Consider the following 15696-nt stretch of genomic DNA (forward strand, 5'->3'; position numbering starts at 1 on the left):
GTATCTCGATACCAATTGCAAGCGTTAATCCGAGTTAATCCGCAGGCAGGCAAAGGCAAAATGTTACAACTCATGACTGCAGCGCACTTAAGTTGCAAACTTAGGTTGCATCCCTGCAAGTGATGCAACAATGGATGATGCGTTATTGGGAAATGCAAATCGTGGCTGCCAACATCAGTGGTCAGGGTTGAAAATGGTGGCAGTGACTGTGGATAATCTGTGCCATGTTCTTTTGACAAGAAAAAGAGTGTTGCTTTCAACTCCTATTTGTGGAGCCACAGTTTGGGTTTGGTACCTTCCCCCCAAGCAGGAGCAACCGTTGCTGAAAATGGATTTTTCACATCCTGGGGTGGAGTTTCCCAGCATGTAGGACTCTCAGTGCTAACACTGGGATGGAACCAAGGAAATCGGGATGATCGGTCACTCTGTTACACCTTTGGTAACTTTTCAGAGTACTGAAAGGGTTGTCTTGGACAGTTTTGCTCAGCCTTATGGTTGCTTTAGGGAGAAGATTTGTTACCATCCTCCATTCATCTTGCCGGAAATAAATCTCCCACACCACGGATTTTACATATTATTTTTAGTGTGTCTTCCTCTTACTAAAATGCAAACTGCATGGCAGTAGGGATCTTTGTTTCGTTCACTGCGATGTGCCCAGCGCGTGGCACATTGTAGGTCAATACTTTTGCAGTCAATATCTTTTGATAGAGGCGCCATTCAATGAGTTAGCAAACAGTGGACCAGTACCAGGTTTACAGGGAGAAGATCATGAGTTCTTGTTTCAGACATACTAAGTTTGAGATGCCTCTGAGATGCCTAAGCAATTTCACATAGGCAGTTGGCTATACGATCCTAGAATTCAGAGGAGAGGTGTTGGCCAGAGAGAGCAACAAGTATGTTACCGTGTCAGCGGATGGTAACCCATGTGATTACAGGGGAGAGCGAGGGTAGGGCCTAAGATCAGGCTGCAGTTGTACTCCCACCGCATTCAAGTTTTCACTGGGATTCATGAAATTGCTTGAGTGGCGACTGGCACCTAAGTTAGGATTTCAAAACATAAATCTTTTAAAGACTTTGAGATGCAACACATAGATTTCCGGGTTTTCTCCTACTTTTCTTTTAGGTCCTATTTTTAGAACCGAGGTGTGTTTCATGTCCATTGGTTGTATTTTGTTTTCCTTTTAATTTTTTAAATGTTTATTTATTTTTGAGAGAGAGAGCACATGAGAGTCGGGGGTGGGCAGAGAGAGAGAGGGGGACAGAGGATCCAAAGTGGGCTCTGTGCTGATTGCAGTGAGCTGGGCACGGGGCTCGAACTCACAAACCGTGAGATCATGACCTGAGCCAAAGTTGGATGCTTAACCGACTGAGTCACCCAGGCACCCGTGCCTTTTTGTTGTTGTTGTTAATTCTGCTTAATAGTGACTATGCAGGATGACGGTTCTAACTTTTTAAGTATTTATCAAGTCCTGTGTGCTTAGCGCTGTGCTCAATGCTATGGAGAAGATAAGAGATATCTACTCTGCTTATTCTTGAGGGATTGTCAGACTATTGGCAGGAAGAATTGCATATTAAAATTGGAAGAGACCTTAAAGGTCATCTGGTCTGATTCTGTCATGTTTTCCAGAATATAAGAGTGTGTCCCAGAAAGATGAAGTGACTTTTGAAGTTCAAAATGAAGTGATAGAGATCTGATTAGAAGCCAGGCCTCCTGATTTCTAGCCTAGCCAAGTATACTACTTTTTTTTTTCACTAAAGCATTCATTTATTCAACAAATATTAACTGAGCGCCTACTATGTGAAGGTGCTGTTCTAGGCCTTTATGGTAAATGGTGCCCCTTTTTCACCTGCATTTGCGTCTGGTGATTAATGGCAGGACACACAATGCCCTGGGCGTTCAATGGGCAGAGTTGACTGACAGCTGGGTGTGGCCTACAGCTGTATCATTCACTTTCAATTCATAATCTTTTCTTCTCAATGCTTGAGGGAAGAGGGAAGAAGTGGCACATTAACATATGAAGCAATTAGAGAATCATACATGGTATACAGTATATAATTAGCTGCTAAATTGCATTGCATGACGCTAAGTGCAACAGAGACGTACAGGAGCCAAGGCCCAGAGGACAAGAGAGCAAGTTCCTTTGAGAAAGTTCGGCAAATACCTATTGGGCAGGCACTGTGCTGGGTGCTTGGGGTATAAGGAAGAACAACGCATGGTCTCTTCTCCCAAAGAGCTCACTCCGTCGTGGGAGGGACAGAAGTACATATAATTTCGATATAATGTGGTAAATGATGAGCTAGAGGTCTGGCCGGAATGCTATGGAAGCGCTGGAGGTGACCTTTATCCAGTGCAAGGGTGAGTAAAACTTCTGAGAAGCTAAGGGCTGACACCTGAATGGCATCTTGAAGGGTGCTAGGTCCTGGCTAGTCCAAAAGGAGTTGTAAAGGAGTTTTGGGAGCAAGAACAGCATAAATAAAGAAACAGGGGATGGACCCAGAGGGTATTATGCTGAGTGAAGTAAGTCAGACAGAGAAAGACAAATAGCATATGATTTCACTTACACGTGGAATCTAAAAAACAAAACAAACAAAGCAAAAACAGACCCGTGAATTCATGGAACAAACTGGTATTGCCGGGGGGACGGAGTTGGGGGGACGGGCAACATGGGTGAATGGGGGTGGGAGGTACAGGCTTCCAGTTATGGAATGAATGTTATAGGGATAGAAGGTACAGCATAGGGAACGTAGTCAGTGGTATTGCAATAGTGCTTCATGGGGACAGATGGGAGCTACACTTGCGGTGAGCGCAGCACAACGTATAGATGTGTCAAATCGCTAGGTCAGACACGTGAATCTAATGTAACATTGGGTGTCAACTCTACTTCAGTAAAAACAGACAAAGACAAGCTTATTGAAATAATAAAAAGGAAAGGCCTTTTGTCTCTCTATTCCACTCATCACAAATACCGACTCTCGGTTTCAGCTCAGGTCGTGATCTCAAGCCCCACATGGGGCTCTGCACTGACAATGCAGAGCCTGCTTGGGATTCACTCTCCTCTCTCTCTCTCTCTCTCTCTCTCTGTCTGTCTCTCCCCACCCTCGCGCTTTTTTTGTCTCTAAAATAAACAAATAAACTTTAAAAAATTTAAAAAAAGAAAGAAAAACTGGAGATCATTATAAACTACTCTTAACTGGTGTAAGATAAAAAGTACTCCATGTTACCACCTATGAAACTAGCTCTTGTCGGGGCATCTGGGTGGCTCAGTCGGTTAAGCGTCCGACTTTGGCTCAGGTCATGATCTCACGGTTTGTGAGTCTGAGCCCCGCATTGGGCTCTGTGCTGACAGCTCAGAGCCTGCATCAGATTCTGTGTCTCCCTCTCTCTCTGCCCCTCCTCAGCTTGGACTCTCTCTCTCTCTCTCTCAAAAATAAACACTAAAAAAAATTTAATGAAAAAAAGAAGAAACTAGCTCTTGTAGTTAATATTGATTGGGCTCTGTGGGCCAGGAACTGTGCTAAGTGCTCTACGTGGATTATGTAATCATGCAATTTCCGCCCCCCTCCCCCCAAAAAAAATCCTTGAGAAGGTACTTCCATCATTCTCAGTTTATAGACGAGGAAATTAAGGCACTAAGAAGTTAATCTGAAATCAGGATTTGTGTCCAGGCCATTTGGGTTTTTGCCTCCCAGTCTAGTTCCGTCTCATTGTGATTAATAGCTCCCACAAATCTTATTCATATATAATGCTTTTAGCTTTTAGATTTATTATTATGCCATTTGAGATGAGTGTAGAATTTTCTGATTATGCTACTTAACCAATAGCCAGATAGGGGCAAAAGGAACAAAGATGCTGAAGATCACCCAGGACTCAATGGCAAAGCCGGTTATAAGCAAGTGTCTTCACTAAGATGTATGCCTAAGAATGATATTGATCAGAAGGAAGTCTTTCAGGCCTGCAGATATAACTGACAAAATGCCCAGTAGGGGAGTGTTTTTGTTTTTGGCTGGAAGGCGGTAGGTTAATGGTTCTCAAACTTTTGTGCAAATCACAGTCTAACCTGGGGAGCTTGTTAAAAATGTAGTTGCTGGGCCCCATTTCACATCTACGCCAGAATCAGTGTGGTAGGGCTTGGGCTGCTGCATTATTAACCAATTCTTGAGATATTTTCATTCCATTCCAAATTTACTTGTCCCCAATTCTTCATTATATTCTCTCCCCCATTCTCTGTTTTCTACTCCTTTCCATTTCCCATTCTCCATGGTTCTCCCTTATTAAATATTTATTGAATATCTACTATAGGCCAGGCACAGAGTTCTACGGGTTAGGGATGGATCAGTGAACATGACAAAACAAAGTCCCTGCACTGGTGGAGACAGATAATAAACACACAAGCAAATAAACAAGTGTGAGCTTGACACATGGTTCTTCTTCTTCCTAGCTGTGTGACCTTGGGCAAGTTACTTAATTGCTCAACAGTCTCTTCCTCTGTAAAATGGGACTAATAACATTCCCTGCCCCTCAGGGCTGTTGTAAAGAGTAAATAAGATAATGCACATAAAGTACTTAGCAGGGTGCCTAGTACATTGTCCGAAGTCAGTTAACTCTTACTATTTTGTAAGCATCGGCACTGTAAAGTTGAATTACTTCTCCGATATTGCCATCAATATATTAAGTTCAGCTTCTGTATTTGATATCCAATAAACAATGTCTTAGGGGTGCCTAGCTGGCTCCGTCAGTGGAGTATGTGACTCTTGATCTTGGGGGGTGTGGGTTTGGGCCCCATGTTGGGTATAGAGATTACTAAAAAAAAAAAAAATTCTTTAAAAACAACAAACAAACAAACAAACAAACAATGTCTTAGAGATGCCCACGCGCCTCTAAAGCATTTCCCTCTGTCACAGTTGCTAGTTTCCTGGGGAGTTTCTGTACCATGCCCAGCATCACACTGCTTCACAAGGGGAGACATGAAAGTCCACCAAGGCTCCTAGCTCTTCGGTTAGGTACCAGAGTAGTTCCGTACCCTGGATGAAGTAAAGGGTGTTCTAAAACGTCACCAATACACTAAGTGGATGTTAAATAAACAACAACAAAGACTATGCAGAATGGCATGGGGTCAAATTCCGGCAGCCAACGTTAGCAGGTACATCAATGAGGTGATATGGCAGTTAAGGGATACAGAAAAAACTAACTGTCCTTCATACTTGTTGAGGCAGGAAAATTCACATACATCATTCTCTGTCCTTGTGTCCCATAACAACTTTGCAACTAATAGCAATCTCATTAGACTGATGTGTAAACTAAGGCTCAGAGAAGTCAAACGAATAGTCCAAGTTCACTCTGCTAAGTTAGTGGCAGGCCAGCAACTCAAACACAGGTCTTCTGACTCTTACGCAGCACCTCACACAAATAAATAGCATTTTTTTTCCACAGAAGCATTTATTTTTTAAAAGGTTTTATTTTAAGTAATCTCTATGCCCAATGGGGGGCTCAAATTTATATCCCCGAGATCAAGAGTCACATGCTCCACTGGCTGAGCCAGCCAGGCACCCCTTCACAAAGACATTTATTTTTTTTTTAATTTTTTTTTCAACGTTGTTTTTTTTTTTAATTTTTTTTTCAACGTTTTTTATTTATTTTTGGGACAGAGAGAGACAGAGCATGAACGGGGGAGGGGCAGAGAGAGAGGGAGACACAGAATCGGAAACAGGCTCCAGGCTCTGAGCCATCAGCCCAGAGCCTGACGCGGGGCTCGAACTCACGGACCGCGAGATCGTGACCTGGCTGAAGTCGGACGCTTAACCGACTGCGCCACCCAGGCGCCCCCACAAAGACATTTAAAATGCAGAAGCCGGGGCACCTGGGTGGCTCAGTTGGTTGAGCATCTGACTTCGGCCCAGGTCATGGTTTCGCAGTTTGTGAGTTCAAGCCCCACATCGGGCTCGTTGCTGTCACTCTGTCAGTGCAGAACCCGTTTCAGATCCTCCGTCCCCCTCCCTCTCTGCCCCTCCCCTGCTCGTTCTCTCCCTTTCCAAAAAATAAATAAAATGCAAAATCTTTCCACTTTAAAAATAAAAAAGTAAGAAATGTAAAATATATCCAATATACACAATGCAAATAGGCTTCAGTTACACATAAGCAACATTTACGACTTTTTGCACAAGACGCGATTGCAATTTAACATTTGTTTATATTACAAGTAATGAAGATTAAGGTCGGTCTGTCACTACACCAAAATGGACCGTGTCCGTTTTTATCTAACATGTCATAGGTGATCAATATGAACTTGATGAATGAATGAATGATCCACTGGTGTTGATTATAGCTAGAAGGGAGGTCATAGGCATGAGTTGAATTTAGCCTTTGGTTTAGGCAGGAGCAGAAATGCTAGAGGTATCTTACACAGAAACACTGAAGATGGGAAAAGGAATTACTTTTTAGTTGCTGGAAAGGATGAATTGGCTTGTACTGGATTCAGTGATTGAGCTCAAGGACAGGACTGATCTAGGCAGAGCAGATGCAGTTGCTAAGCGGTTGTTTACAGGGTATAAAGTCAGAGACTTGTTTCAATTCTACGAAAAAGAGTAGAAGGCAGTTTCTTAATGTGTGGTCCTCAATAGATCTGCATCAGAATACGTGGGCAGTTTAAGAGGGCGGATTCCTGAACCCCGTTCAGAATCCCTGAAGAGGGGTGGTGCCAAGAAAATTTGCATTTTTAGCAACCTCCCCAGCTAATTCTCACTTCCAAATTTTGAGAATTGCTGGGCCGGAATAACAATAGATCTGCAGCAGGTCTAAGACTCTGACTAGGGGAAAGTCTGCATTATAAGGTAAGAAAGAAGAAGGGAAACCTTATACGAGAGACTGAAATAGCAGCCAGAGAGCCAGAGTCCAGAGTCCCTGTTAAGAGCCAAAGAGGGTGAAAGTTTAAGAACAAGTAAACTGCCAAAAGTGTCAAATGTAACAGAGATGTCAAGAATGAAGATGGAGAAAAGTCGTGAAGATGGAATCCAGATTTTTCTGGGCCCGGACCTGCCCTTCAAGATCCAACTCAAAACATTTCCTCCCCAAGGATGTATTTCCTGCTCCGCTGGACAGAGTCCATCCATCGTTGTGGTATGTAATTCCATTATAGCATTTCATCTATTGTAGTGAAATTCTCGTCTTCTTCCTCATTAGGAATACCGGTTTTTCATCCTCATTAGACTGAGAATTCCTTGAAGGCAGGAGCTGCTTCTTATTTCTTTTCAAATCTCCAGTGTCTGCCATAGTACCTGGCATATAGAGAATATGTGCAAATGCCTGCTGATTGGGAAGGAACTGGGGGCTGAGAACACAGTCTGGGAGTGAAGGGAGAAGAATCCTAAGTGTTCGAAGGCAAATGAGAGCAGGGAATAATTAGAGAATCAGTTCCTGGAGACCATGAAGAAGATGTGATTAAAACCACAGCCTTAGCTTTAAAGAACTGGACGGGCAATTCTTTCTGAGTCTTGAAGGAAGCCACAAAAGATGGGTGTACGAGATAAAGTCACTTAGCCCAGATGGCCCAACTCTAAATAAGTCAGAAAGCTAAGGCCTTTGCCGAGAATGAGGTACAGAAAGCAGGATCTAGAGCCCGAAGAAAGATGGGGAGGCTGTTAGTGGGAGTGTGCTGGTGGTTGGTGGTTCCATAAGACATTAAGAGATCCTATGCTATATCCTCAGGCATTGTTAATAGGGTGTTGTTACAAGATGACTCCCTTTCGTAGCCCTTGAAATAACAGGCTGCATCTATCAGCCATGCTAATTGGAGCTGGCTAGCAGACCTGGGGCCTGAAACTCACTAGGGTCGCAGAGCTCTTCCTCTCTGGAACATCCCCTGAGCTTCCTTACCACCTCTTAAGGCATGCTGTGGTCCATCGCCTATCATAGATACTTGTCTTTTCCTTGTTAGACTGTAAATAGTTGAGGGAGAAGGCTGTGTCTTATTCACTGTTGTGCTGTACCTTAAGCATAGCGCTTTGTACACAACAGGCAGAGGATGTCTGTACCAGGCACACACCTCTCTATAGCATTTATCACACCATACCATATTTGTTTGCTTCTTTGTCTCCCTTTTTAGACCACGAGCTTGAGGTTAGGGATGGAGTTGATGTATGTCTCTCTTGTGTTTGGAACTTTGTAGTTTTACAGATGTTTATTGAATCAAATTGTTGAAATGAGTGCACGGTTGAGAGACTGAATAAAAGATAGCAAAATGTGGGGAGTTGGGGAGAAATCTAAAAAGACAACACACTGCACAGACAGTACGTTTTGTTACTTTCCCTATCATCAATGTCATTCTGACATCAATCAGTAAGTGTGTAAACGCTGGTGAAAATAATGCAGGGGGACCGTTTTAAAATACGAAGTTAATGTTTGGAACACACGTTCTGGATCTTCTTATGTAAATTGCCAGCCTCTCCTTTCACTGTAGAGGGCCTGGGTGAAAGCGCTAAGGGTCCCGTGCAGCTAAATGACTGCTTTGTCCAACATTAGTTACCTGCTTGTATGGGATGCAATGTTACATGAACGCAGTTACTGTTTCCTTTAGAATAACAATTTAAGTTTGACCTTGCAGGGAGAAATAAAAACAATGTTGAAACAGGGTAGTAACAATATAGGATGGCAACAATGAAAATCCACCGCGACCCCCCTCCTTCCCTTTTACAGGAAAAATAGCTACAAAAAGGTTATCTTTAAATTTTCATTGGTTTGTTAGGGCTTTTTTTTTTTTTTTTTTTTTTTAACCACTTGCTGGCAGTCTATGAGCGTAGGAGAAAATGACAAAAGCTGGCCCTTACATAGGGCATAGTATGTGTCCAAGTGTTATTCTATGTGATTTACGTGTATGAACTCCTTTCTCTTAACAGCTCTTTGAGATGGATACCATTGTGATCTCCATTTTGGACGTGCTGAAACTGAGGGACGGAGAGGTAATGCAACGTGCTCAAGGTCATAGAGCTAGAAGTGGGGGAGCTGGAATTCAAACCCAAGCAGTCAGGCTCCATACATCAAAGAGGAAAGCGCTCGGTTAGGTGTCGGGTTTACCTGTGTGAGTTTATAAAGGAAATCACTTATCTTTGTTGATTATGATAATCTCCGTATTTACAGAGGGCCTGTTATATGCCAGGGACGCTCATAGACGTTTAACTTGCATTTTCTCATTTCTTCTTCACAATAAACCCGTGAGATAGTATTTTTAATCCCCATCTTAAAGACAAAACAAAAACAAAAACAAAAACAAAAAAACAACTCTCAGATACAGAGACGAAAATGCTTTGCCCAAGGATTGAAATCCAGGCCGACCTACTCCACTACGAGCTTCTCAGTCTTTCGTGGCAGTAAAATGAGAGAACGGAGGACCTCAAAGGGATGTCACGAGAGTACAATGAAATAATGGATGTGAAAAGGCCTCGGTGAACAAGTGCAAGGGATCAGGCCTACCCACTTGAATCCCTGTTGAAAACTGGTTACCCAGGGCTCCCGCCCAACGGTTTCTAGTCCCAACCCTGCCCCTTCTCCCCCCGACCCACGGCGATATCTTCGAATGTCTTTCTCTATCTGCTCGGAGCCTGCCCCCAAACACTTGGCTGAGCGGCGGACCGGAGAATAGAAGGTACGCGCGCGAGCAGGAGGCGGAGCTTGCCGCCCCGATCCGTACTGGGGGCGGCCTCGGCACATGCGCCGTGGTTCTGCGGCTTCAGTTGCCCCGGCCGTGCAGCCAACCGGGGCTCGCGGCGCGCTGGAGACGTATTAACGCTGTGTTGAGTCGTTGCGTGCGAGGGGGGCGACGTAAGGGCGCTCCGCGAGCCCGTCTCTCCTCGAATGAAAGGAAACAACCTCCGGCGACAGAGCCCCGCTCCCAGGCGCTGCCGGAGAACCGACACCGACTTCTTTCTCTTTCCCCTCATTGGCGCTTCTCCCCTGCCGTTCGCCTCTGGGCCCCGCCGGTGAGTCCCCACGGTAGCTCGGGGGCCCCCCATTCTCTGCCCGGCGGGAGAAGACAAGGAGGATGGCGGTGGCCAGGCCGCCGCCCCTGCCCGTTGTTAAGGGGGACTCTCGGTGGTCTCGCTTTATTGTCAAGGACCCCAGAAGCGCCGCTCGTTGAAGGCGCTTGGCAGAGAGGTGGCTGAGAAAAGTGCTTCGGAGGAGCTAAGGGAGCGGTTAGGCTCCAGCGTAGACTTCGGGGGAAGGGGCGCAGCATTTAGGGAGGAAAAAATACTGGGAATTTTTAGTCTTTGCCATCGCTTAGGACATATTTGGGAAGGAGGGAGACTCCCAGTTTGGGAAGCGTAAGAGGAGGAATGGTCAGGATGGCAAGAGGGTTGGCTTTGCGGAATGAGGAAAAACTCTGGGGTGGGGGGAATGAGGGGTGAAACTGAGATCTGAAACGAAGACTATTTGAGAGCGAACTCCTGGGGAAGGACGGTTAAAGAAAGTGGTGGGATATCTTCCTGGATTCGGGAGGACTGGAAAAGGACGATTAGGGGACCCTGACTTGACGACCGAAAGGACCTGCTAAAGTGTTTTAGAGGAAGATAGTTTTGCGAGTTTATCTAGCGCTTGATTAGAGGGAGGTCTCGGAGTCTAGTGTGTATTGAGGAATAAATAACGGAGAGAGGATCCGGTACGTTATGTGTACCATCCTTTTATTATATGGACGAACAGCACGGCATTCTTTTGAAATTTGTTCGTTTCGATATTCTGCGTGGAAGTTGAAAAATCCTTTCTTTTTGAAAACCCCTTTTCTTTTCATCGGCTTACTACGTAATATCGGGTCTTATTCAGACAGTTCAAATTCTTTCTTACCCTTGGGTTTGAAACAACTGGAAAATTCCTTCAGTTTCCTTTTGAATAACCGCAAAAAGCAGTGCGAAGCATGTAATAATATCGTGCAACCAAATTCAGGTGCCCTTCCGGTTCATCTCGATCGTTTATTTCTCTTCACTGTAACTTTCCTGACCGAAATACTGCTTGTTTGGGGATCACGTTTATGTATTTTCAACTGTATGTTTCAGCTTGATTGCGTGTGGGATTGTTTGATCTTCCGGAACGGCAGTTTTTGTTTTGTTTTGTTTTGTTTTGTTTTTCTGTGGAAATGGTCTTTCAGATACGAGACGTTGAATGAGCTCTCGACTTGGTTCTTGAATGCTCTCCTTGATGTTTCAGGTTATTTCCACCTTGGTGCTTTACAGCATCTTGTAAAATCAGGAACGAATTGATTGCCTCAGCCTAACTAATCGAGCTTTTATATTTTTTCAGACATTTCAATTATGTTTCTCACGCTGTTATCTTTGCCTCTTTTTTTCTGCTTTATAACATGATCCATAATGTTATGTTTCTTTTAAGGAAAAGGTTTCATTGTTGGGCAAAAGCATCAAAGTTTGATCTCTGCGTGCCCTGAAAAACCTTTTACGCTGAAATTAAAATGCCACATAGCTGCGTGGATCGTTATGAACCCCTTAATATTGGTCCTTGGAATGCCCTTATTCTCCTTAACGAGAGACCACAAGTGAGACAGCATTAGATAAAAATCTGTATTTTTATGATAAAGACATTTTTGTGAGGAGTCATTGTTTCCATGATGTTCCCCACTTCATGTTTCACAAGGAGGCTGTAAAAAATTAGCAAGATATGCACAGATACATTATTTTAATTTTAGTGGAAAAATCCATTTAGTCATTGCACATTGGGGAAAGTTTTTAATTGGTTTGGTGCACTTTGTTGTGTTTTCTGTTCACTTTACCAATTTAAACTGATGAAAACACTAGAATATTTTTGAATGCAAAATAAAGCGTACCTTTTTTCTCTCTTAGATTTTTGGGTATTTGATATCTTAGAAAAGGGAATTCTCAAAATTAGGATGACAAATTTACCTGTTTATAAATTCAAAACAGGCAGAATTCTGTACGGATACAATTTGAGGGACACCATTTTCAGAATCAATTTCAAGAGTAAAAAGTGCTTTTTTACTCTAGGACTTTTTAGAACCTTACAACCCGGTTTTATAGCCTATGCTAGGGTTGTGCAGAAATTACACATTAAAGATGACTGTACAGATTAGATTCATAATGTGCTATCCTTTGAACTGGCCAAGGATGACCGGGGAGAAATGCTGAACATGTTACAGTGGTTTCAGAGTGTCTACTATTCATTGCATAGTCGTAAAGAAAGCTAATTTAGAACTCAAATAGCAGATTTTGGTGCTGTTTGAATTTTGCTGTTTTGCATGGTTAATTCTAAAGATTTTGGCAGCTATATTCTTGATAAAGCAACTGAACACATATTTGCCTGTACAAATGCAAACACACTTCCCCTTTTGTTTCTTTTGTTTCTCTGTTATGTCCTTTTTTTTCTTTAATCCTAAAAGTATTTGCTGCCTGTTTTCAATCAGTTTCATGGTTTATAGGCAGTGCTGTGAATACAGTACTGTTGTAAAGTATCCGATGGCGTTTGGAAGACTAAGGTATTTAAAATTGTAGATAGCATTAAGGGTTTGTTAAACCCATCAACACACAGACTGCCAAGGCCTTTGAAGTTTTGTTTAAAAAACAAAACAAAACAACCCTAGGTATAAATTGATAAAAAGACCTGTTTCTTTGTGGCTTCACGTTAAATTTTGATTAAGTATCTGCAGTTTTATATTATAAAGCACTGAGTGGTTTGCAGCTAACACCTTCCTGGCACCAGCTGCTACTGTTCTTGCTGGTGAATGAAGTGCTTCTCACAAAGCTACAATGTGGTGTCAGTGAGTCCATTTTTCAACATAGTATTATGAAAATACTCAAGTATATAGAACAATGGGAAGAATTTTAGTAAATTTTAAGATGAACATTGCAGATTTTATTTATTGTGACTTCTGTTGTGGCAGCCTGGATCCTGGACCACTTAGTTCGGTTGCTTTGGGAAAACTACACAAATCACATAACTGATTTTACACTTGTTTAGGTTCTTCTTAAGAATCCATGTTGAGATTGATGATCTAAATCTGAAACCTTCTATCTTAGAGCTTTTCTTCCCTTTCTTTGTGTTTGACTTTACTACCTAAAATTATAATTTGACTAGATTTAAGGGTCACACAGAAAAATTATCCTTCCTTTATACAATATTGCTAATTTAATGTGAACGTTACTGCATTTAGAACACCACTCTCTGTTTGTAACTTTAACCTGCAGACTTTTGGAATAAGCCTCAGAGTCAGATAATATAGTTGTTTTTTATAAATAATCGGTTCCTAAAGTATGGTTTTTATAAATAGACTTATAAGCTTAATTTTTTCTTTACTCTAAAGAGGGATACAATAGCAAAAATTTATTAAAGATGTATACGTGATTTTTTTCTAAACTTGAAAATAATTCACATTTTAAAAATAAGTGTTCCAGAGTCACGGTTAAGTGCATTCATTTCTCCTTTGTTGGTTTATGAATATGTGAACTTGAACAAGTTGTGCAATTCTAGAATTCTGTTCACTCTGGATATTGTGTAGTTCTCTTACAAGTTTCTGCTCTGTTCTCAGATATATAATTCTTGGTCTCCTTGAAGGGGAATCTAGCTATACATGAAAAATATTTTTCATTAATATTGTGAGCAGATGACTGTTTTAGTGTCACACATTGCACATTTTTAATTTATCCACACAGAAATCGTTTTAGTTATTTCACATATCCTCTAATTTGGGAGCCGTTTGATTTTTCCGAATTATTTCAGTAACTTATCTTTATGCATACATTTGGTTTTTTCATTATGGAGGCATTTCAGGTTTTAATGTTCATTTGTCTATTCTAAATACCCGCTTAAAAATGCATATATTAAAACTTAGGTTAAATATTAAACAACTACATGACTGTGTAAATGGATATTAAAGCGCAATTAACCATTTTGTTGCCCTTCTCATTCTCTGTAGCATTTCTTGAGGCTTAAAGTGGCATTCTAAAAGCAATTTAAAAATCATGTCAAGCTCAGTTGAACAGAAAAAAGGGCCCACAAGACAGCGCAAATGTGGCTTTTGTAAGTCAAATAGAGACAAGGAATGCGGACAGTTACTAATATCTGCAAACCAGAAGGTGGCAGCGCACCATAAGTGCATGGTAAGTAGAGGCCGGCAGCCGAGAGACCCGAAACCGGGAGGACCCGACAGTGACTGACTGTTCCCGAACAGGATGAAAGTCAGTTAAATTTTTAAGATCTGGTTTCTCACTAATGCTATGCCATTTGTACTAGAAAAGTTCCTTTTAAAGTTAACATCTTGTTGACTGTTTCACTGTAATGTCTTTAAATATGAATCTTAATTGTTTTTAAATGTAATTTATAGCTCTTTTCATCTGCTTTGGTATCATCACACTCTGATAACGAAAGTCTCGGTGGATTTTCTATTGAAGATGTCCAAAAGGAAATTAAAAGAGGCACGAAGCTGGTAAGTTGGTATTTCTGCCTCTTGAGAATAAAACTGACTTTAAGTTCATTAAAGAGGAAATTGCTTATTTTAGAGTGTATTGCATTATTATTAACAGTATAATTTTAAATTGCAGTCTTCCCCCCCCCCCCCCCCCCCACCCCCGAACCAGAATTCCAAGGCTGGGTTTAACCTATTTATCACTTGACAAAAAAGGAGGGAATCAATATTTATATTGTTCCGATTTTTTTTTCTTTTCAAAAAGAATTAAAATCTTCTTGGAGGCTGTGTTGACTTAGAAAACAAGCAGTTTGCTTAATTTGAATAGATCACGTGTTAAAGCATTCATTCAAGGGAATTTTCATAACTCAGATGTGTTTTCCTCTTCCGTCATCAAGTAATTGTGGTGATCATAAATGAAGGTGACAGTACCCTTTCGGCAAAACAATGTTACCACTTGCTGCATTTTATTGTCGTTCAGCCATGTAACAGCATTTATGACTTTGTGTAACTTTTGATGAATTTTTCTGTTTTTTCTGAAGGTATGTATGCTACAGTAACTTCCTGTAGTTGTCTTCACTACTGGTAACCAGATTGACAAGATACTATATTGCTGTTTTGGAAAAGTAATATTGTCTCCCCTCGGGACTTAGAAAAGTGCTCTCTGTACTTATGATGCAGTAGGGTTTACATTGAAACAATTTTCCCTCTTTGGCTATTATATTTCTCCTTTGAGCCCTTTATTGAAATTACATCTGTAAATGTACCTTCGGTAGCTTCACTCTCAAGTGTGCCGTTATTTTATTTTTTTAATGTTTATTTATTTTTGAGAGAGAAAGAACATGCACCTGAGTACACATGCGGGCACAGGAGAGGGGCAGAGAGAGAGGGAGACAGAGGCTCTGTGCTGACAGCAGCGAGCCCGACGTGGCGCTCAAACTCACGAACTGTGAGATCAGGACCTGAGCCGAAAGTCAGACGCTTAACCGACTGAGCCACCCAGGCACCCCTCAGATGTTTCATTATTTTAAAGATGGGTTTGGCAGAACATATATGTATGTTCTTGGGCACTGGATAATCTCCTATTTCGCAAAGAATAGGATGAGCAGAGGTAGGAACTGTCATTTTGATGATCAGGAATAATCCATTTTTTGTAAGTTGTCAGTCTTGTAGTATTAGGGAAAAAAGCAATATGAAGAAATTGAAGGATTTGAGACTTGCTTTAGGATAAATAATCTCAAACCCTAGAATCATTATTGGCGCAGGTGGGAATTCAGAGGTCAGT

The 15696-nt window shown here is 41.8% G+C and overlaps 1 protein-coding gene across 2 annotated transcripts in view; it reads left to right on the plus strand.

The window, feature by feature from the left end:
• The first annotated feature begins 9809 nt into the window (after window positions 1-9809).
• PHF6 (PHD finger protein 6) overlaps window positions 9810-15696 on the plus strand; it is a 47122-nt gene continuing 41235 nt past the window's right edge. Inside the window, exons 1-3 of one of the 2 annotated variants that reach the window (XM_049644839.1) lie at window positions 9810-9969; window positions 13923-14106; window positions 14331-14432. In XM_049644839.1, coding sequence (XP_049500796.1) covers window positions 13969-14106; window positions 14331-14432 — 240 coding nt within the window. In that variant the 5' untranslated portion in view covers window positions 9810-9969; window positions 13923-13968. The remainder of the gene's footprint in view (window positions 9970-13922; window positions 14107-14330; window positions 14433-15696) is intronic. The other variant, XM_049644840.1, reaches the window with a different exon arrangement.

This window comes from Panthera uncia, chromosome X (genome assembly GCF_023721935.1).
Source record: "Panthera uncia isolate 11264 chromosome X, Puncia_PCG_1.0, whole genome shotgun sequence".
NCBI classification, from domain to species: domain Eukaryota; kingdom Metazoa; phylum Chordata; class Mammalia; order Carnivora; family Felidae; genus Panthera; species Panthera uncia.